General features: G+C 38.1%; 2 protein-coding genes and 1 long non-coding RNA gene across 7 annotated transcripts; 1 reads left to right on the forward strand and 2 right to left on the reverse strand.

The window, feature by feature from the left end:
- Positions 1 to 382: 382 nt before the first annotated feature.
- On the reverse strand, positions 383 to 5,557 carry LOC125247021 (elastin-like). Its single transcript, XM_048158186.1, has 9 exons — positions 5,491 to 5,557; positions 4,872 to 5,398; positions 4,408 to 4,678; positions 4,013 to 4,306; positions 3,409 to 3,912; positions 3,007 to 3,210; positions 2,809 to 2,910; positions 1,057 to 2,291; positions 383 to 763 (listed from the first exon to the last, which is right to left on the reverse strand). Exons 1-9 carry the CDS (start codon positions 5,555 to 5,557, stop codon positions 383 to 385), a joined length of 3,585 nt encoding a protein of 1,194 aa, XP_048014143.1.
- LOC125246877 (intestinal mucin-like protein) lies at positions 5,173 to 18,249 on the forward strand. Of its 4 annotated transcripts, XM_048157967.1 has the most exons (26): positions 5,173 to 5,476; positions 5,586 to 5,725; positions 5,913 to 6,087; positions 6,447 to 6,694; positions 6,799 to 6,982; positions 7,161 to 7,374; positions 7,475 to 7,650; positions 7,815 to 7,884; positions 9,761 to 9,861; positions 10,639 to 10,670; positions 10,775 to 10,961; positions 11,056 to 11,144; positions 11,251 to 11,370; positions 11,573 to 11,671; positions 11,751 to 11,870; positions 13,008 to 13,106; positions 13,198 to 13,317; positions 14,119 to 14,217; positions 14,321 to 14,440; positions 14,987 to 15,085; positions 15,186 to 15,305; positions 15,501 to 15,599; positions 15,704 to 15,823; positions 16,064 to 16,103; positions 16,262 to 16,380; positions 17,347 to 18,249. In XM_048157967.1, exons 2-25 carry the CDS (start codon positions 5,636 to 5,638, stop codon positions 16,366 to 16,368), a joined length of 2,928 nt encoding a protein of 975 aa, XP_048013924.1. In that variant the 5' UTR covers positions 5,173 to 5,476; positions 5,586 to 5,635; the 3' UTR covers positions 16,369 to 16,380; positions 17,347 to 18,249. The 4 variants fall into 4 exon arrangements, with proteins under 4 accessions (XP_048013924.1, XP_048013925.1, XP_048013927.1 ...); XM_048157968.1 differs by lacking the exons at positions 13,198 to 13,317; positions 14,119 to 14,217; positions 14,321 to 14,440; positions 14,987 to 15,085; XM_048157970.1 differs by lacking the exons at positions 11,751 to 11,870; positions 13,008 to 13,106; positions 13,198 to 13,317; positions 14,119 to 14,217.
- Positions 16,132 to 23,401, reverse strand: LOC125246883. Of its 2 annotated transcripts, none has more exons than XR_007179983.1 (3): positions 23,118 to 23,401; positions 17,295 to 18,834; positions 16,132 to 16,398 (listed from the first exon to the last, which is right to left on the reverse strand). It is a non-coding gene; the product is annotated as an uncharacterized LOC125246883 (long non-coding RNA). The 2 variants fall into 2 exon arrangements; XR_007179982.1 differs by having other exon boundaries at positions 23,097 to 23,401.
- Between the last annotated feature and the right edge of the window lie 832 nt (positions 23,402 to 24,233).

A 24,233-nucleotide genomic window follows, 5' to 3' on the forward strand; every position in this document is an offset into this window, starting at 1 on the left:
CAACAGAAGTACCATCTACAACTAGTACAACTCCTGGCACACCACCTCCTTCAACACCGACAAGCACCTCCACTACACCAATTACTGCCACCTATTTCAACAGAAATACCATCTACAACTAGTACAACTCCTGGCACACCACCTCCTTCAACACCGACAAGCACCTCCACTACTCCAATTACGCCTCTGCCACCTGTTTCAACAGAAGTACCATCTACAACTAGTACAACTCCTGGCACACCACCTCCTTCAACACCGACAAGCACCTCCACTACTCCAATTACGCCTCTGCCACCTGTTTCAACAGAAGTACCATCTACAACTAGTACAACTCCTGGCACACCACCTCCTTCAACACCGACAAGCACCTCCACTACTCCAATTACACCACTGTTTCAACAGAACTACCATCTACAACTAGTACAACTCCTGGCACACCACCTCCTTCAACACCGACAAGCACCTCCACTACTCCAATTACGCCTCTGCCACCTGTTTCAACAGAAGTACCATCTACAACTAGTACAACTCCTGGCACACCACCTCCTTCAACACCGACAAGCACCTCCACTACTCCAATTACACCACCTATTTCAACAGAAGTACCATCTACAACTAGTACAACTCCTGGCACACCACCTCCTTCAACACCGACAAGCACCTCCACTACTCCAATTACGCCTCTGCCACCTGTTTCAACAGAAGTACCATCTACAACTAGTACAACTCCTGGCACACCACCTCCTTCAACACCGACAAGCACCTCCACTACTCCAATTACACCACCTGTTTCAACAGAAGTACCATCTACAACTAGTACAACTCCTGGCACACCACCTCCTTCAACACCGACAAGCACCTCCACTACTCCAATTACACCACCTGTTTCAACAGAAGTACCATCTACAACTAGTACAACTCCTGGCACACCACCTCCTTCAACACCGACAAGCACCTCCACTACTCCAATTACGCCTCACCACCTGTTTCAACAGAAGTACCATCTACAACTAGTACAACTCCTGGCACACCACCTCCTCCAACACCGACAAGCACCTCCACTACTCCAATTACGCCTCTGCCACCTGTTTCAACAGAAGTACCATCTACAACTAGTACAACTCCTGGCACACCACCTCCTTCAACACCGACAAGCACCTCCACTACTCCAATTACGCCTCTGCCACCTGTTTCAACAGAAGTACCATCTACAACTAGTACAACTCCTGGCACACCACCTCCTTCAACACCGACAAGCACCTCCACTACTCCAATTACACCACCTGTTTCAACAGAAGTACCATCTACAACTAGTACAACTCCTGGCACACCACCTCCTTCAACACCGACAAGCACCTCCACTACTCCAATTACGCCTCTGCCACCTGTTTCAACAGAAGTACCATCTACAACTAGTACAACTCCTGGCACACCACCTCCTTCAACACCGACAAGCACCTCCACTACTCCAATTACGCCTCTGCCACCTGTTTCAACAGAAGTACCATCTACAACTAGTACAACTCCTGGCACACCACCTCCTTCAACACCGACAAGCACCTCCACTACTCCAATTACGCCTCTGCCACCTGTTTCAACAGAAGTACCATCTACAACTAGTACAACTCCTGGCACACCACCTCCTTCAACACCGACAAGCACCTCCACTACTCCAATTACGCCTCTGCCACCTGTTTCAACAGAAGTACCATCTACAACTAGTACAACTCCTGGCACACCACCTCCTTCAACACCGACAAGCACCTCCACTACTCCAATTACACCACCTGTTTCAACAGAAGTACCATCTACAACTAGTACAACTCCTGGCACACCACCTCCTTCAACACCGACAAGCACCTCCACTACTCCAATTACGCCTCTGCCACCTGTTTCAACAGAAGTACCATCTACAACTAGTACAACTCCTGGCACACCACCTCCTTCAACACCGACAAGCACCTCCACTACTCCAATTACGCCTCTGCCACCTGTTTCAACAGAAGTACCATCTACAACTAGTACAACTCCTGGCACACCACCTCCTTCAACACCGACAAGCACCTCCACTACTCCAATTACGCCTCTGCCACCTGTTTCAACAGAAGTACCATCTACAACTAGTACAACTCCTGGCACACCACCTCCTTCAACACCGACAAGCACCTCCACTACTCCAATTACGCCTCTGCCACCTGTTTCAACAGAAGTACCATCTACAACTAGTACAACTCCTGGCACACCACCTCCTTCAACACCGACAAGCACCTCCACTACTCCAATTACACCACCTGTTTCAACAGAAGTACCATCTACAACTAGTACAACTCCTGGCACACCACCTCCTTCAACACCGACAAGCACCTCCACTACTCCAATTACGCCTCTGCCACCTGTTTCAACAGAAGTACCATCTACAACTAGTACAACTCCTGGCACACCACCTCCTTCAACACCGACAAGCACCTCCACTACTCCAATTACGCCTCTGCCACCTGTTTCAACAGAAGTACCATCTACAACTAGTACAACTCCTGGCACACCACCTCCTTCAACACCGACAAGCACCTCCACTACTCCAATTACGCCTCTGCCACCTGTTTCAACAGAAGTACCATCTACAACTAGTACAACTCCTGGCACACCACCTCCTTCAACACCGACAAGCACCTCCACTACTCCAATTACGCCTCTGCCACCTGTTTCAACAGAAGTACCATCTACAACTAGTACAACTCCTGGCACACCACCTCCTTCAACACCGACAAGCACCTCCACTACTCCAATTACGCCAATTACGCCTGCCACCTGTTTCAACAGAAGTACCATCTACAACTAGTACAACTCCTGGCACACCACCTCCTTCAACACCGACAAGCACCTCCACTACTCCAATTACGCCTCTGCCACCTGTTTCAACAGAAGTACCATCTACAACTAGTACAACTCCTGGCACACCACCTCCTTCAACACCGACAAGCACCTCCACTACTCCAATTACACCACCTGTTTCAACAGAAGTACCATCTACAACTAGTACAACTCCTGGCACACCACCTCCTTCAACACCGACAAGCACCTCCACTACTCCAATTACGCCTCTGCCACCTGTTTCAACAGAAGTACCATCTACAACTAGTACAACTCCTGGCACACCACCTCCTTCAACACCGACAAGCACCTCCACTACTCCAATTACGCCTCTGCCACCTGTTTCAACAGAAGTACCATCTACAACTAGTACAACTCCTGGCACACCACCTCCTTCAACACCGACAAGCACCTCCACTACTCCAATTACGCCTTTGCCACCTGTTTCAACAGAAGTACCATCTACAACTAGTACAACTCCTGGCACACCACCTCCTTCAACACCGACAAGCACCTCCACTACTCCAATTACACCACCTGTTTCAACAGAAGTACCATCTACAACTAGTACAACTCCTGGCACACCACCTCCTTCAACACCGACAAGCACCTCCACTACTCCAATTACGCCTCTGCCACCTGTTTCAACAGAAGTACCATCTACAACTAGTACAACTCCTGGCACACCACCTCCTTCAACACCGACAAGCACCTCCACTACTCCAATTACGCCTCTGCCACCTGTTTCAACAGAAGTACCATCTACAACTAGTACAACTCCTGGCACACCACCTCCTTCAACACCGACAAGCACCTCCACTACTCCAATTACACCACCTGTTTCAACAGAAGTACCATCTACAACTAGTACAACTCCTGGCACACCACCTCCTTCAACACCGACAAGCACCTCCACTACTCCAATTACGCCTCTGCCACCTGTTTCAACAGAAGTACCATCTACAACTAGTACAACTCCTGGCACACCACCTCCTTCAACACCGACAAGCACCTCCACTACTCCAATTACGCCTCTGCCACCTGTTTCAACAGAAGTACCATCTACAACTAGTACAACTCCTGGCACACCACCTCCTTCAACACCGACAAGCACCTCCACTACTCCAATTACGCCTGCCACCTGTTTCAACAGAAGTACCATCTACAACTAGTACAACTCCTGGCACACCACCTCCTTCAACACCGACAAGCACCTCCACTACTCCAATTACACCACCTGTTTCAACAGAAGTACCATCTACAACTAGTACAACTCCTGGCACACCACCTCCTTCAACACCGACAAGCACCTCCACTACTCCAATTACGCCTCTGCCACCTGTTTCAACAGAAGTACCATCTACAACTAGTACAACTCCTGGCACACCACCTCCTTCAACACCGACAAGCACCTCCACTACTCCAATTACACCACCTGTTTCAACAGAAGTACCATCTACAACTAGTACAACTCCTGGCACACCACCTCCTTCAACACCGACAAGCACCTCCACTACTCCAATTACCCTCTGCCACCTGTTTCAACAGAAGTACCATCTACAACTAGTACAACTCCTGGCACACCACCTCCTTCAACACCGACAAGCACCTCCACTACTCCAATTACGCCTCTGCCACCTGTTTCAACAGAAGTACCATCTACAACTAGTACAACTCCTGGCACACCACCTCCTTCAACACCGACAAGCACCTCCACTACTCCAATTACACCACCTGTTTCAACAGAAGTACCATCTACAACTAGTACAACTCCTGGCACACCACCTCCTTCAACACCGACAAGCACCTCCACTACTCCAATTACACCACCTTGTTTCAACAGAAGTACCATCTACAACTAGTACAACTCCTGGCACACCACCTCCTTCAACACCGACAAGCACCTCCACTACTCCAATTACACCACCTGTTTCAACAGAAGTACCATCTACAACTAGTACAACTCCTGGCACACCACCTCCTTCAACACCGACAAGCACCTCCACTACTCCAATTACGCCTCTGCCACCTGTTTCAACAGAAGTACCATCTACAACTAGTACAACTCCTGGCACACCACCTCCTTCAACACCGACAAGCACCTCCACTACTCCAATTACACCACCTGTTTCAACAGAAGGACCATCTACAACTAGTACAACTCCTGGCACACCACCTCCTTCAACACCGACAAGCACCTCCACTACTCCAATTACGCCTTTGCCACCTGTTTCAACAGAAGTACCATCTACAACTAGTACAACTCCTGGCACACCACCTCCTTCAACACCGACAAGCACCTCCACTACACCAATTACGCCTCTGCCACCTGTTTCAACAGAAGTACCATCTACAACTAGTACAACTCCTGGCACACCACCTCCTTCAACACCTACAAGCACCTCCACTACTCCAATTACATCACCTGTTTCAACAGAAGTACCATCTACAACTAGTACTTCAAAACCGACAACCACCTCCACTACTACACCTCTAGTTATTTTCACTGAAAGTACCACAAGAACCCCTATAACAACGCAAAAGCAAATTGTCTATACAAGTACGCCATGTGTTTGTGTGTTTCAAGGAATACAATATAAACCTGGTTAGTAACTATACATTTAATTTTTAAATCATTGATGTTTTCTCGAATTTCCTGAAATACTCCAGCAATTCTGTTGTACATGTGTTTTGATTTACTTTCTTTTTAATAGGAGAGTCAATATTGCATAAGACGGACAATGGCTCAGGGATTTGTCTGACTATGAACTGCTCCAATACTTGTGCTATTCAGAACTTTACAGAGCCATGTCCAACACCACCACCAATCGCCTGTCCTAAATGGAACAAAACTGTAAAATATACATTTTACATATATTTTCATTTAGTTTTTGATTACACAAGAGTTGTGTAATTGCATAGTAATTTTTTATATTTTGCAAGAATTTGTTATTATTTTTTGTTCTTCATGCAAAAATGAATATCATTCAATTTACCTTGCATCAGTCTCTCTAATTTAGTATTTTTTGCTATGTTTCCAGGCTAACGAGATCTTCCACATATGTGACTGTATTATGGGAAAGTGTATAAACGGAGACATCATGGAGATTGTCCAACATCAATGTCCTTTTCCGAAGAGCATCACATGTAAAAATAACCAGACAGCAGTGCTGGTCTATGATGAGCTACACTGCTGCCGGCAATACACCTGTGACTGTAAGTAAACTGTCGATCTCAAGTTCTTCGAGCTCTAACTTTGATGTTGTCATTCCGAAAAATATTCCATCTCTGTGAGTCTGCTTCACATTGTGCTGACATTTATGTCAAGCAAATGCATGTATGACAGCTTTTAAATCTTTAACCTTAAGGGGTCTAATCCATTTGTATTATGGACTCACAGAGATGGATTTTTTTAATCTAAAAATCTCTGTTCCTCTGAAGAAAGTAAGTCATATACATATGAGGGTGAGTAAATTATGAATGTTCATTTTTGGTTGGAGAACTTTTTAAGATATAAGCTTATTTACCATATTTGAAGTCATTTTATCTAACAGTATGTTAACACTCTCTTGTAGGCTTTTGTCAGGGTTGGGGTGGCTCGCATTACCTTACATTTGATGGACTCCCCTACACTTACCAAGGAAACTGCACTTATATATTAATGGAGGAAATTAGCCCTAAATACAATTTGAAGATCTACATTGACAATGTATACTGTGATATCCATGAGTCTGTGTCCTGTCCCAGATCCATTATTGTTTCTTACAACAATCAAGTCATAACACTTAGAAATCACAGGTTCATGGAAGGTGCGGCTCTACAGGTGAGACCTAGAGTAGGATTGTAAAAAGATTTTGAGTATGTGTTAGATCTGCAATGTATTGTAAATTAACAGGTTTTCTTTTTGATTGCCTGTTATTCTATAAGGCACTGAAGGACAATGTTAATCTAACACTGCCATATACTCAAAACGGTGTGAGGGTTATCAAATCAAGCCTGAACTTGATCTTGGAGGTTCCAGAGCTACAAGTCGTTGTAACATTTGGAAACACCGACTTTAGCATCAACCTGCCATTCCAGCATTTTGGAAAGAACACACAAGGTCACTGTGGTAAGTCAGCACATTAAAAAGTTTAAAACATTAGAAGTCATATCAGGTTACTTTTAGCAATAAAATCTTAAGGTGTGGTGCATAACAGATTTAAAATTAAGTAGAAAAGCTGATGTTGTATGAAGGGGTTTGTTTTTATATATTATTATGCTTAATTATTCCAAATCACTGCAACAAGGAACATGCAACAACAACCAGGATGATGACTGCATGCTGCCTGGAGGGACCTTGGTCAATGATTGTGCAGTGATGGCAGATCACTGGACAGCCAGTGGTGTGGATGGCAAAAACTGCATTAAACCAAGTCCAAGACCTCCAGTCCAGAATATATCCACACCCAAGCCAATAACACCATACCAGCCCCATGTTGACTGCCACCATCTCAAGAGCGAGTGAGTTCATTCTATGTTGTGTAAAGTTCAATAAATTATGCTTTGCCTCAAAAGTGTATTTACCCTTCCAATCATCTGTTTTCATTTTGAACTTCCTCAGGGTGTTTGAAGCATGCCATTCCCATGTGTCTCCTGAAAATTTCTTTTTAGCCTGTCAGTATGATAGTATTCATATGAGCGACCCCTCAGTGGTGTGTGCCAGTCTGCAGAGCTATGCGAGGGCTTGCTCTCTGGTTGGGGTTTGCATTCACTGGAGAAACTACACTAGCCTTTGCAGTAAGTTCATGTTCCTTTATATAAAATATAAGGATATAAAATTTTATATAAAAATATTTATATAAAAGGATTTATCCATTGTATAAAAGAATAATAATGGACCTATTTTCTGTAGGACCTGTAAAGATTTGAATTAAGATATTGTTTTAACTTTTCTTCTTCAGATATTAAATGTCCAGAAGATAAAATATTCTTGCCTTGTGGTCCAGCCGAACCACCAACTTGTAGAGGCGGGTATGTACATTTTTACTTTTATTTTGAAATAATTCAGTGGCTCAATGTCTATCCATTTTTTATGTCGTTTTCAGTATATTCATTTAACTCTACTCGTTTAAACACACAATCACACAACAGTTGAATTTGACCTAAATCTGATTCCCTAACTTTTTTTTTTTTTTTTTTTTTTTTGCTGTTGTTTTTTACAATAATTTTTAATTCCATTCTGGACCATGTTCACATTTATCTCATTTTTTAAATGCATTTCTGTATATGTGAAACAGGGTTTCTGAGGGACTTGAAAAGGTCTTAAAGAGTCTTAATTCACCCTTACACAAATTAAGGCCATAAAAGTTCTTAAATCAGAGCAGAAATTCTTAAGTAAATAAAGTTATTGCATTAAATAATGCATACATTACAAATAAATGATTTTCCAATACAAATGGTTTTCCAATACAAATATCTAAACATCTTTAAATCAAGATGCAAGTCTTAAAAAACTGAACAAAATTAAGTTTATGCTTAAAACAAATATCTGAATCTGTTAATGAGTTCCCTTTGAAAACTTCCCTTTGAAGTAAGCTGATTATAATCAGCACGTTGGCAGATATTTGTTCTTATTTTAAGCATAAACTCCCTTCATTTTAATAATTTTCACAGAAAATAAATTCAAATTTTATGTAATTTTGCATCTGAAGTAAACACATCTTGATTTAAGAGTCTTTAGACAGCTGCACTGTAAAACAAGACAAAAATACTGAGGAAAATCATAATTTTTTGCACTGTGGTCAGAAGGTACAGTAAAAGTTAATTCTATATTCTAATGGTTTGGGAACAGAGGCATTCAAGCTTCTTTTTTGTAAAACTGTGTTGCTAATACAACTGTGTTGCTAATAAAACCCTGCAGCTTTCAAATAATTATGTCTAAACCACAAATTCATTACTTATGATTTATTTATTTATTTATTTATCTATTTATTTTTGGTAACACTTTAGTTTAGGGTCCAATTGACATTCGCAAAGACCCGCCCCCTTTAGTTACTGTTGCTACATCCGACAAGCCATGCTGCTCTCATGCCATACTTCATGTTCTCACCGGTGAAAAATACATTGCGGAGCAAAGAGGACACTGACAACGCATCGACAGACAAGACAGAGCAGGTTACTTTTGATATGAAACAAAGTCTCAAATTTAAAATTTTGTCATTTTTAAAGAAATTTAAACAATAAATACTGTTTTGTGGCTCTTTAATGTGTCGTGACAGATCGCTGTAGCGCCTTGTGTACCGATCATCTCTTCCTACTAGTTTATTTATAGCATCAAATAAACATGAAAGAACATCATAAGGAATGTTATTTGAATCGCGGAAAAACGTCAGTACACGCCATTTTTCAAGTTCAAGTCCATCGACGTGAATCTACTAACTCCCCTGACTGCTTTGTCTAACAAAATGCCGGATTCGTCATTATGATTGGTTAGATCTCCTGTCAATCAAACTAACTAGTTGCTTATTAGCATGCATATTACTTGGATATAGGCTGTTTATTGTACTTATTAAACACATATTAATGCCTTATTCTGCATGGCCATATTCTACATCCCTTAATCCTAGCCAATACCAAAACTTAACAACTACTTTACTAACTTTTCTTTGTCGTTGTTTTTACGTCTGAGCAAGCAAACTTCTATAACACCTGTTTAGATCCGTGCTTAAAAAAAATGGCACATTTAATAGGTCATGTGATGTCAACCTAAAAAAAATTAGCAGAAAATGTAGATTAGGCACTTTGGTTTACAGTATAGAAATTGCCTAGGATGCAGTGTTAATGTTACTGTGATGTAAATGTAATGTGTGTAGTAAGCAAAAAAGTTTAAATAATATTTGCATTTCAGACCTATGCAGAGCTCAATTTCAGTGCCCACAGAAGGCTGCTTCTGCCCTGAGAACAAAACACTCTTCAGCACGGAGTCAGGATTATGTGTGTCAAAATGTGGTGAGAAGCCTTTATAGTTTGTGTATCTATCAGAGTTAGATTTACTAAGGTTTGCGCCAGTCGATTTACTGGTATTTGGGGCCTTATTTAACGACCAAAAAAGCATGTCTTAAACCATTTTGCAGTCGACATGACTGTGATAGTTGCCGCGGAGAACAGAAAGAGTGAGTGGTAGAAGGAAGAGAATTTTCTCCACTCGTGTTAATTTACTTGGAATGCCAGCGGAAGATTTTTCCTTTTTTCCTTTCGCAGAAATTTCCATTGATTCTTTTATGGGTTTGCGGTCTCATGTTAATTTTCACTGTTTAGGCCCTTGGTCTTAATACTTCACCTCTAGATAGACAGATTGCTCTACATTTTACAATATGGTCTTACATGTGCACACAGTCTATTTCCGGCATACAAAAGATAATAATTACCCAGACCGGTACGGTATCTTTGCCAGTCTTCATTTCTTTCATAGTTGGAAACATTGTAAATAACAGTCATATCCATGATTGTTGAGTATCTGAAATGCATGCTGTGATAAATACAATATTATCTCTAGATTAAGTCCAGTAGAATTGACAGTATGTTACTTGGGCTAGTAGATCTTGGTTTGGATCGGGGCCTCTAGTCTTCTGTTTTGGTCTGGGACTTGAGGGTTTTAACTCCAACTGTGTGTGGTGTCTATCAAGGCCCTGAGAAAGAAAAATAAAGATGTACAGAAAACTTATACCTCACATGTATGCCATATCCATTTTTGAGAATGTTTCTGATTTTGGTCTTACCTTGTAGGATGTGTGGACTCCTCTGGGACTCCACATGAGGTACAGCAAGGTTTAAAACTGTTCATCAATAATCAATTGTGTTGTGCTATGTGTTGAAGAAGTATCCTAGTTATACTTATTTTGTTTGTTTGTTTTTGTTGCAGTTTGATAAGCATTTTATGCACAACTGTGAAGACTGTGTCTGTGATAAGGCCAGCCAATCAGTGATCTGTAAACCCAAGAAGTGTCCTGATGTGACACCTGAGAACTGCACTGGGCCCGGCTTCATGCTGTTCAATGAGACTGATCCCGCTGACCCATGTTGCAGCAAACAAGTTTGCAAAGAGATTGGTGCGTTTCTTTCTTCTTTTTTTTTTAATGGGGTTTGGTTTAGGATTGAAGTGTAATTTTTTGAAGTCTCCTCTCACTCTGTTCCATAAATTAGATTGTGCGGTCAACATGTGCAACGATGGATCATGTACAAAAGAGTCCTGTACTTATGTTGCATCAGACAACACCACACATACTATCAAGGTACATTTGAAAAAATCTTTTCAGTTTACAGTCAGTCACAATCAATGAATTGGGACCCAATTGCTCCGTTTCTCAATCTTTATGTTGTCTGTCTGTCTTTTTGTAGGATGGAGGGGAGTACAAGTACAAATGTGAAACTGTTACCTGCAATCAAATTAATGGCTTGTTTGTGACTGAGAAAACCATCACAAAATGTCCTTATTTGAGTTCACATGACTGTAAGCCTGTAAGTACAACTCCACACATCATATACTACACATGGTCTTATCTGATTGTGCACATTTCTTCAATTATTGAGGAGTTTGTACAGCAGCATTATGTTTCAGATTGTGACATTGCTTCATTGTTGATTAGTTACATTAATGTGACAAGTTCACCCAGCTTCTGTTTGGTTAATGAATTAATGAATACTTGCCGTTCACTCTAAGGGGTTTAAATATGTGAAAAAAGAAGAAGAGTGCTGTGGAACATGTACACAAGTGGCCTGTATTTATGAAGCACCAGACAACACCAGACAGACTCTCAAGGTACATTTGAAACATCTTTTCATCTGCAAGAATCTGCTCTGTTCATCAGTCTTCATGAAGTCTGCTTGTCTTTTGTCAGGATGGAGAAGTTCACAAATACAAATGCGAAAATGTTACCTGTCGTGAATTTAATGGGGTGTTTGTGACTGAGAAGACCATAAGAGAATGTCCTTACTTGAGTTCACATAACTGTGGGCCTGTAAGTAGAATTTCTAGCTTCAACTCCACACCAAACACATCTTCTAAATGTTCTTTTTTTTTTTTTTTTTTGGCTGCTGCTTATTTCAAATTTTATCTATTGAGGAAGTTTACACAGCCCTAATGTAGCATTGTGTGCTCACATCCAGTGCTAATTTTTACATAGCTTATAGTATTAGTCATAGTTCTTTATTCATAGTTTAAATCCTTAAAAATTAAATCAATATTTGAATGTTTTACTTTAATTAAAACTGACTAAAACTGTTCTGTGTGTATATATATATATATATATATATATATATATATATATATAGAACTGCACAAGTCTTAGACACATTTGATACTTCACAATTGTGTTTTAGGATGGTTATTTATGCTTTAGTGTGCAGGTAGGAAATAACAATTAGATTAGGAACATTCCTTGAATGTGCATTCAATGGATTTAGGCCATTTAATTTGCCTAAGACTCACATACACAGTACTGCATACTGTATGAATATATTTTTTCCTTAAAGGTGCAATGTGTAAAATTTGGGAGGATCTATTGACATAAATGCAATATAATATACATAACTATGTTTTCAGTGGTGCATAAAGACCTTATATAATAAACCGTTATGTTCTTATTAGCTTAAAATGAGCCATTTCTGTGTCATACATCCCCCTCCATGTCAAGTATGCTCCAGCATGTTTCTACAGCAGCCCTAAATGGACAAACACCCTACAAAGCGCTATGTTTTTGTTGTTCTTTTCGTTGGTGTTTTTAGAGGCAGCTTGCATCGTCACTACATTGAATACGCACAAAGTAGTAGTAGTAGTCGTTGTCTGGTTTATTAGAAGCAGAGACCGTTCTCTTGTTAGAAGTAAGAAAGGGCTACTCTCTGCTGTCTCAGACGACAAAATCTTTGTCTTGTATCAGCCAGACGGCCACCATAGCTTCTCTGAAAGGGAGGGGTGCGAGGGGTGCACGCCGTTAGTTGCAGTTCGCAACCTCACCGCCAGATGCAGCTAAAATTTACACATTGCACATTTAACTCTTTCAAAATTACAGCTTAAAAAGTTGTTGGTTTGAAAATGCAGCAATAAATGTGCCACTGGATTATTGAAACTACTGTATAAACTTGTTTTTCATTTCAAGGGGTTTGAATATATGAAAAAAGAGAGCGAGTGCTGTGAAACATGTACTCAAGTGGCCTGTATTTATGATGCACCAGACAACACCAGACATGTTCTCACGGTAAAACATTCTCAAACTTTTCTACATTCTTTCAGTTCATCAGACAAAGAATCTGCTCTGAATTAATCCTCATGTGTCTGTCTTTTTATAGAATGGTGAGGAGGTCAAGTACAAATGTGAAACTGTTACCTGCCATCAAATTCAGGACTCGTTCAAGACTAAGAAAACCAACACAGAATGTGCTTACTTGAGTTCAAAAGACTGTGGGGCTGTGAGTAGTTTTTCTAGCTTTAAAGTGTTAGTTCACCCAAAAATGAAAATTCTGTCATTTATTACTCACCTTTGTGTTGTTCCACATACCTAAGACTTTCATTCATCTTCAGAACACAAATTCACAAAGATGTTTTTCGTGAAGTCCAAGAGAGGTTATTGTCTCTCGTGAACACTCGTGCATGTATGTTGAGGTGAAGAGCGAGTTTGAAAACAACACGCATGCACTCGTGAACGCATGTTGCAGATCAATATTTTTGTAAGTAAAGTGGTAAATTGTTTTTTTTGTGCAAACAAAGCACTCAAGTTGCTTCATGAAATTAAGTTTAAGCCACTGGAGTCACATGGAGTACTTTATGATGACTTTTTCCTACCTTTCTGGATCTTGGAGTGATAGTTGTGTTGGATCTCTATGGAGAGACAGAAACCTCTCAGACTTCATCAAAAATATCTTAATTTGTGTTCTGAAGAAGAACGATGGTCTTACGGATGTGGTACGACATGAGGGTGAGTAATGAATGACAGAATTTTTTTTATTTTTTCGGTGAACTAACCCTTTAAATACACACGTCACACACTTGTTCAGTTCGTATTTTCAGTAGCTGTTGCTTTTTGAGATATTACACTGTTTCTTAACTTATTGTACACATTCATTAAGGAAAGTTTTTACAGCACCAATGCAGCATCATGTTCTCAGATAATGACATTGCGTCATTGTTGATCGGTTACAATGTAGCACGTGACCAGTTCATCCATCTTCCGCCTGATTAATAAAATGATCAACTTGTTCTTTCACTCCAAGGGGTTTGAATATGTGAAAAAAGAAGGAGAGTGCTGTGGAACATGTACACAAATAGCCTGTATTTATGATGCACCAGACAACACCAGACAGACTCTCAAGGTACATTTGAAAACATTCCCAAACTTTTCTTCATCATTTCAGTTCATAAAATACAATCTGCTCTGTTCTTCAATCCTCATGGTGTCTGTCTGTCTTTTGTTAGTTTGGAGAAATCAAGAGTTACACATGTGAAACTGTTACCTGCCATCAAATTAATGACTCGTTCATCAGTGAGAAGACCAAAAAAGAATGCGCTTACTTGAGTTCACAAGACTGTGGGCCTGTGAGTAGAATCTCTAGCTTCAACTCCACAATAAACACTTGTTAGGGCCCGAGCACCAATGGTGTGAGGACCCTATTGTAATCGCTCTGTCAATTCTTCTTCTTCTCCTCAACGAATTACATTTTTGAGTGCTTAAACATGCTTGAAACTTTTTAAATGCATCAGAGGTGGTGAAAATTTACGTCTGATATGGGTTTCAGAATTAGGTGTGACAAAATGGCTTGATAGCGCCACCTACAAATTTTCAATTAAGCGCCCTTCGCGCTACGTTACACGTACAGGTATGAAATTCGGTAGACACATGTAACAGCCCAATACCTACAAAAAAGTCTCAGAAGCAAAATCTGAAAACCCAACAGGAAGTGAGATATTTAGAATTTTCTCTGCAAAATTTTTGCGTTTTTTGCCATTTCCTGGATGTTTTACTTTAACGAACTACTCGTAGAGATTTTATCAGATAAACATCATATTTGGTCAGTCTAATCTAAAGGCCTTTGAGACGTTAAATTGCAAATCGCAGTGTATAAACTTGTTTTTCACTCCAAGGGGTTTGAATATGTGAAAAAAGAAGGAGAGTGCTGTGGATCATGCACACAAGTGGCCTGTATTTATGATGCACCAAACAACACCAGACAGACTCTCAAGGTACATTTGAAAACATCCTTAAACTTAATTTGTTCAGTTCATCAGACAAGGAATCTGCTCTATTCTTCTGTCTTAATGGATTCTGTCTGTCTTTTGTTAGGATGGAGAAGTCCAGAGTTACACATGTGAAACTGTTACCTGTCGTGAATTTAATGGCTTATTTGTGACTGAGAAGACCAAAACAAAATGTCCTTACTCGAGTTCACTCGACTGTGGGCCTGTGAGTAGAACTGCACATTTTCCATCGATTTAGGAAGTTTCGCACGACACTAATGCATCATTGTGTGCTCACATCCAGTGCTTATTTTTTTAATGTATATTTTTTTCTTTTAAGTGTTGGTTAAAAATTGAAAATGCAGTAAAGTGTATTATTAAAACTACTAATGTATAAACTCTTTTTTTTTTCCTCTCCAAGGGTTTTGAATATGTGAAAAAAGAAGGAGAGTGCTGTGGAACATGTACACAAGTGGCCTGCATTTATGATGCACCAGACGACACCAGACATGTTCTCAATGTACATTTAAAAACATTTTCAAACTTCTTAATTCTTTGAGTTTGACAGACCGTGAATCTGCTCTGTTCTTCAGTCTTCATGCACCTGTCTCTCTTTTTGTTTAGGATGGAAAGGAGTACTATTTCAAATGTATGAATACAACCTGTGTGAACAGGAATGGCATGTTTATGACAAAAGAGAGCTATAAACAATGCCCGCCCTTTAACCCAGATGACTGTAAGCCTGTAAGTGGAATATCTGTAACTCAAGGAGTGCACATTACACCCAAGTTCTGCTTTTGACACATTTGTTTTCTCAACTTTTTGAGGTCAGTGATGTTAAAAAAATTGATCACAGCCTAAAGAAATACCTTCAAATAGTCCTCATTGAGATTGTTGAGATCCATCCAAACTAGTTTTTGAGATTTGACCATACTTTACAAAATTTCTAAGCAATGTTTCCTTTCTATACTTATGTCCTTGTAGGAAACAGTGCAATATGACAAAGACGGATGCTGCAAGATCTGTAAGATATTGTTTCCTTGTACAAAACATTCTGACAAAAATGTTCAAATTGTTTAATCCACCCTATTGTATTTATGCAGAACATTTAATAGATGTTACATTAAAAATAACATACTAGACATAGCATAAAATGCAATGTCTGCCTCTACCATCTCTCAGGTGAACTCAGCAACTGTGTTCGTGCGAAGAACGTCACCCGTCTGTATGTCAATGGACTGCACTTCCATCGAGGATGTAGAAGTTACTTCCTGCGCTGGCCACTGTGATGATGGATCAATGTGAGAGCACTTGCACACCTGTTGATCACACACGTTTTTCCTATCAAATTCTCAGAAGAACCAAAAAAGCCTTAGTGTTACAGAGTAAAACTAATTTATTTATCATTCATTTTATATGAGGATTTGCAGCCGGGTTACCAAAATTTAGGACGTGTGTAAATACAGTCTAAAACTATTTTTAATTTGTGTGGTTTAGTTTAATTAAGGAGAAAAACTTTCACAAAAGCCTTCCTTCCACCAGAAAAAAATAGTTCCTGACCATGAACAGCAACAGAAGTTACATTATTACACCATTAGATGGCGGCAAAGACTGTCTTTATGAGTGTGTCAGTCAGTAGAGAAAGCTTTTATATTGAAAAGACTGAATTGTTGTGAACACGGAACAAGACGCAACCGACAAATGCTTTGACCAGCGCTGTCAGTCACGGGAAAACCCCTTAACTGTTAAAAGGACAAGATAATACATCGGATATATAAAGAGATTTTTTATTATGAACATAGGACTGACCTGAAGGAAAATGCTAAATATGTAATAGACTCGATCTCTTTCTCACAATACTCTTTAACATAATACAGTAAGCTTCAATGAACGACATCAATTGAAACAGTTTACGTTGCTAAGGGTGTTGTGTAGTGATACACAGAACCGTTGGGTGAAGCGGTCATAACCTTGTTTTATCGTAAAATCATATTAATAGTTGCCAAAACAACAACAACAAAATCCACAAAAACAAATCACATTGAAACTGGTTTCTGAAAGGTCTCCAAAAGTGAATTTAACTCATTTGTTATCATTTGTTAGCCATTTTGCTTGCTATTTTGTAATTTTAGTATTTGATGAAATGAATGCATTTTTAAAATTTGCTAAAGCATCCAAATTTCTGTGTGGATACTGTATATAAGGATTAACTCACATCCTGCTGTGCTACAGTCATCTGACCGGTGTTTTCTTGGAAATCTGCACAGGTATTCAATGGAAAATGACATCATGATGCACAGTTGTTCTTGCTGTCGGGAGGAGCGTGTCAGCCGTAAAGATGTGATGCTGAAGTGTGCCAATGGCAGCGAGATCCTTCATCACTACACGTACATAGAGACCTGCAAATGCACTCCTACCGAGTGTGAAGAGACTGGAAAAAAAATGAACATGGACAATTTACGGAAATAAATCTTGTAACACTTAATGGGATAAAAGAACCATAAAAAATATCGTAAGGAATTTCAAGTTTAGGGGACTGGACTTTGGGTAAAAATCTACACATTTAATTATATAATGTTAATATTCCATCTAAAGTAAAATCTATATAACAACTGTAATAATACAGTTGGTAAAAGAGGCAAATGATGAATTAGAGTCACTTTTCCACAAGCTGAGGTAAATACTAATATCTAGATTCTAGAAGGTGCACACAAATACAAAACACCAACACATGTGACACGAAAATAATGCAAGAAACATTAAACAGCATAAGATATAACATAAAAAGTACATAATTAATAACAAAAACTAACAAGAAAAAATTGTCAATTATTTTATTTAGTGTCACTCAGGGAATTGTTTACAGTTTTTCACTGTAAATGATAAGATCTATAACAGTATTTTACAGTAAAATTACATAAACTGGCCCATTAGATAATCAATTAACAGGTTCTTACCATTGCTTTCAGTCAAACATTGTTTTACAGTGTAAAAGAAAGCAACTATTTTAAACAAGAAAACAACTATTTTAAAATATAGAACCAAAATGACAATAACACTGATTTAAGCTGACTGTTGTAGTGCATTAATGGCTAAAATTATTTTGGCAAATATTGCACCTCATGTTTTCTTTGGTTTGATTGAAGGGTGTAGTTATTTCTAAGCATAATTGGAAAAAAAAAAAACTATTATTTTTGGTAATGCATGATATAATGATGTATTTATCCTTACAATAACATGAATCAAAATCACAATAAAGCATAATAAAGAGCATCATTTACAGTCTTGTGGATTTTTATTTATTTTTTATTTTTTGGGGAAAATTGGCAGCTTGCATACATTGATAGTACAAAGCATCAGAGTTCAAGTAATTTCCTTTTTTTTTTTTCTCTCTATCTTAATTTATCATTTTATGCTATTTATCATTGTAACAATAGCCCTACTTAAATGTAATCTCTAGTTTTCATATTTGTGAAAAAAAAACTTAAAAATTTTGATTTTGAATCAGCAACTGGTCGGGGGGAAAGTGCACTACCTACATCTTACCATTAGAGGTCACTGTTGTCAACCTACTGAAAGGGACAGATTTCCCTCAAGTTATTTTTGCACATTTCTGTTGACATCAGTGATGACGTTCTCTTTGTGAAATGGTCGGATTCATTGGTGATATCCAGTATTGACGGGTCATATAGATGTCATATTATTTCCTTGTAGTAAATCTGTTACCACTTGAAATCCAGAATAGCTTTTATAATCTGAAGATTTAAAAAAAAAATAAAAAATAAAAAAAACACACACACACAGACATCAAGAATCAGCGTATGACCCTCAACAATGGTGACAATCAAACAAAGTGCTTCATATTGCAGTGCATGATGGGAGCCACCAATCAAAACTCATCCATGGCTTCCTTAATGCATTGCTGAATGAATAAATTATGCAGCTGAATTGTCCTGATAGATTGTTCATGTTTGCTTTTATTTTTCTGTTGTTTTGTTGTGACAGTAGCTTGTTTTGTGATGTTCAGAGTTAATCTGTTTGTCAGTATTTTGTATTTATTTATTGTCACCGTTCTTGAGAATCATATGCTGACTCTTGATGTCTGTGTGTGTTTAAACACAGAAGTTTCAGTTCATAATGTATTATTCTTTAAAAAAAAAAAAAAAAAAAAAAGTCATTCTGCTGTTGGATCTCAAGCTGTAAAATCTAGTGATGGGCAGATCGAGGCTTCATGAAACACAGAAGCAGCTGAATCAAATGTGCCGCAATGATTCGAGGCTTTGAAACAATCTGACACCCGTCTCCACGGTGACCCCTAGTGGTCAGAGCAGTGCAAATGCAACAAAACTCAGGCCAAACATGCATTAAAAATACACTTTAACAAATGTATTGCAAAAGTTTTATTTAAAGTAAAATCAATTAAATGGAATTAACTAATCATCTAATAAGATTAAATATAGAGTGTCTGTATAATATGTGTTCTTTTATCAATTTTAAAGGCTTGTTTCTCAAGCTAAACAGGCCAATAAGATATTCTAATGTAGGCTATAATTACAACTGTATAAAACTGATCGGAGATCAGGTAAAACCATAGGGTAAAGCCCTAGACACTTGTTCAATAGTTCTCAGTGAATCTGAATGATTCATGGGCATCCAAAATTCACTTTATCATCGCCCTGAGATTCACAGACTACCGGTGAACCATTGAAATTTTTTTTTTTTTTCGAACTGTTTTGAAACGTTTAGAAACAGTGATGACGTAATGAAATTTAAGCAAAGATTGGGCTCGTTTATTAAAATCACGTGACTTTGGCAGTTTGATACACGCTCCGAATCACTGATTTAAAACAAAAGATTCATGAAGCCTCAGAGCTTCATGAAGCAGTGGGTGGAATCGAAATGGCAGGACTTCTACTTTCTGCCATCACTAGTAAAATCACAGGACTACAATCATTAATACTAAAGCTGCACATCAAGCATATGGTCAAAGACAATAGACATCAGGCCATCACATGATGACTATATCATTATCAAATTATGTTGTGACTGGATCACACTTTTTCTGACCATTACAAATGTGCTTTACAAACACAAAGTTGGATCAATCAGAGAAAAAATTAATAATAAAAGGTAAAGAGTCAAGAGCTGACCTCTTTCATGGTGACTTGAAATTAAACATTCCATAAAACATTAATTAAGAACTTTTTTCTCTCGTTCCTTCAATGATTCTGCTTATTAACATCAGGTGTCACCACTAATTGTCAATCATCACTCAATCATCAATCAATTATCTCATTAACTTTAACACTGCTTCAGTGTTACTTTTTAACACCCGGTAAGATGGACTCATATGTACACTTTGGGTGTTAATTTAACACTGGGGATTTTGTTGTGTGTATAGTTAATACTTTCACTTAAATGACAATTAATAGGTAATTTGCACTGCCATTTAAGTGAAATTATTGAACTTAGGCTAATATACAAGCTTGATAAAAATGATCATTCTAGAATAAAATTTCAGATGGCACTTAGATGCTTTTGCATCTGAACTCTTCATGTATTAATCATGTTGATAGGCCCTATAAAACAAATATTACATATTAATCATGTAAATTTCCTGCACCTGTTATAGACGTACAAATGACGTCCAAAAAAATTACCCCGTTCAAAGGTCAAATGGTGAACATCAAGATGACGTCCAAGTTGGGTCATGGTTGGACGTCAAATAGATGTTCAGAAATGGTCATGGACCGACGGACCTAATATAGACATGATCTGCACGTCTATCCGACGTCCAATGTTTAGTGGGTAGCCTATGTATATTTCACGTGCTCATAACTTCATGAAAAATGCATGCACAGATCATAAAAAATGGCACATCTATATTTAAAGCAGATTCTCAAGATTAAAATGAATCCAAAATATCCAATATAACATATTGCGTTGATCACAAGATATTACTCATGGAATGATTTAACATAGGCTACTTGGCTGAAAACATGTCTTTCAGGGATGAAGTGTGTATCCAATGTTCCATGTACGTTTTCCAGCGTGGAATAACACAAAATAGATATCATTTTAAAGAATCTCATCTTTTTAATGCATCTAACCGTTTTGAAAAACTCCTAACGAGTGCTGAGATGTGCCTAAACCGGAGTTTACCGCCCGTTGGCGCCACCTGGCCGCGGAAAAAATAAACAACAATTTTTTTAACTATCCTTTATGCCAGTAGTTCCCAAACTTTTTAACTTGGAGTACCCCCCTGAAGGGATTACCATCCTTCTGCGTACCCCCTCTCTTCCACTTCGACTGCAGTCACACCTTTACCATTAAGTGACAATATTTGCCCCCCTAAATTGATTTTCCAGTGCATTTTTTTACCTTTATGAATAACTTTATAAAATAAATAATGTTTTAAATAAAAAAACGTTCAATAAAGAAATATGCAATGATGGTAAAACGAAGTAAAACTTTTAAATATTAAACTAAAACCGCCAGTAGGTGGCAGCAAGTCACTGTTTTTATGAGTGAGTCATCGAGTCATTCATTCAGTAACAAAGCAAGTGGCTGTGAATGAATCATTGAATCATTGACTCTCACGATTCGTTCAAAGCCGCATAATTGTTTTTGAAACACAGACGTGTGTTGTAGTTCTGCTGTGGTTTTCGTTAGAACTATTAGTTCATTGCAAAATAGAGTAAATACTGACAGTACTGTGTTTAAAATGTACGTTTTATTTTTTGACCTGTTGTATAATAATGTCACGTTTGCAGTCGTGTGGATATTTGGGAACAATTGCGTTCTTGCTCGTTATCATCATTAAATACAAGAACTCACACAAGGTATGTTTTTGTATCGGAGGAAGTTTGAGTCTTAAATCGAAATTAATCCATTATCTGTGTCTATATTTGTTCTTCATGCGAGTACCGGTAAGTGCTAAATCCCCACTTATACAAAGGTGCATTATCGAGAACAACAGTAGCCTAATTTAGCGCGATTTAAGGCAGCAGATTCTGCACGCAATCAATCATATGCATGCTGCTTGTGTGGATACAGTCATTTTTGATTGCAAATGATGAGGTAATTTTATTAAATGTACTGGATTTATGACATTTTGGCAGTTAGAAATAGATGCTCGATTTTAATATTATTTTAAGGTAGAATTAAATGAACTTCTCAGCATTTTGTTCACGTACCCCCTTTTGTCACCTCACGTACCCCAGTTTGGGAACCACTGCTTTATGCTATCACCACGAAATTTGAACCAGATGCAGCTCACATGCAGGAGAGCATCAACAAAAAAAGAATTTTTATCCGATCTTATTGCGTTCCTGAGTTATTCCATGTCAAATAAAAAAAGAAAAATTATTAAAAAAAAAAAAAAAAAAAAACATTTTATCAGCTGTTTCTCATCAAGAAAATGTCCAAATGTAATGTAATTTATATTTTCTTAAAATTTAAAAAGTGTTCTATCAAATGATACCTACAGTTTTGGAGTTATGAAGTCTTTGGAGTCTTTACTTTTGTGTGTGTCGCTCAGAAAAAAGAAAAAGAAAAAAAAAACTCTAAAAAAGCCTTCAGGTCTTAAAGGGTTAACCGACGTCCTACAAATAGCCTACATACAGGCGCTACTTTAATGTAAGCACCGATTTACCTCAGATTTAGGCTTTTGTGGCGAGTGGAAAAACATTCGCTACTATGCACGGTATGTAATTAAATTTAAATTATGTAGCCTAAGTTAAATTTTCATGGCCAAGTAACCTTGTTTAGTAGCCTACGTAGCCTACATTATTTCAAAATGAACCCGTTTAAACTTTAATGAATGAAATATTGCATTCTTTTCAGCTAACATTTATTAAAAGTGCATGTACTTACATAAAAACGTTGATGTTTTGGTTCGCTATTGATTACATAAATAATCACTTTCTTGACATTTACGTAATATAACAGACTTTAATTTAAATATTCCTCGCCAGAAATTTTCGTCCACATCACACAATATTTTCCTCAAGCTTACGTGTGAATGTTGAATCCATACCATCAGTATCTCTGGAGGCTTTATATTGCTTGAAGATGGCTCACTTTGTCCCAGAGGTGATTTAGGATGTGGAGAATTCAGAAATGGAAAATCATAAAATGTGGTGCCATGATGCCATGTGTATTTCTCAAATAAAGCATACTGTAGCTTTACGGTTTGAACAAAGTTAAGCTAATTTGCTTGTATCCACATCTGGGACGTCATTACAGTCGTCATAGAGACAACATTCTTCCTCAAGAGCTGATGTGAGCAGTGTGTCAGCACTTGCTCTTTTATAGTGTCTTTGAGGAAGTGTAATCTGATCAGAAGGTGAACACAGGCGTATGCGCAATTGTGATATGATCTTTCCTATCAACGTAGTGTTTGAGAATAATAAACAGGATTAATAGAAAGCTTGATGGGGAAAGAAAAATTTAGTCACACATATTTATCGCTGTTATCATCTCAAACTAAACAAGGATGTGTTATGAAGGAACCATGAAAAGAAAATACACAGTACAGTGACGCACTAAGCCAGAATTTACACTCTAAATGTGTACTTTGTTTTATATGAGTTTTGGGCCGGCAAGATTAGTCATATACCCAAACAATGAAAAGTCATTGTTTCAAAATTGGTATTATTTTATTTGACATTTATTTCATTTTCTTGAAAGAGGTCTTTAAAATGGGATTCTGTTCTTATACATGTGTAGAAGTTTTTTCTACCCAGCATTTGGCTAAGACTATCTTAGAAGAAGAAGACTGATAATAAATAAGTAAATAAAAAGCTTATGTGTGTGTGTGTGTGTGTGTGTGTGTATATATATATATATATATATATATATATATATATATATATATATATATATATATATATATATATATATCAATACCAAAATGTATTCAGTCACCTTGAACATTTCATTCATTAATACAGTTTATTCACTAAAGTTTAAAAAAGTGTTAATAAAATATGACAAGATCTCAGAGTTAAACTATCAGAAAAAAATAATCTCAATTATGTCAGATAACAGTTAAGCAAAACATGTTCAGGTCAAAGTGTCTGAAGAATATTTGTATCCCAATTTTTATCAATTTTACTGGTAGTCCACTAAATGAAGAATTTTTGGGTATAAT

This window comes from Megalobrama amblycephala, linkage group LG15, assembly GCF_018812025.1.
Source record: "Megalobrama amblycephala isolate DHTTF-2021 linkage group LG15, ASM1881202v1, whole genome shotgun sequence".
NCBI lineage: Eukaryota > Metazoa > Chordata > Actinopteri > Cypriniformes > Xenocyprididae > Megalobrama > Megalobrama amblycephala.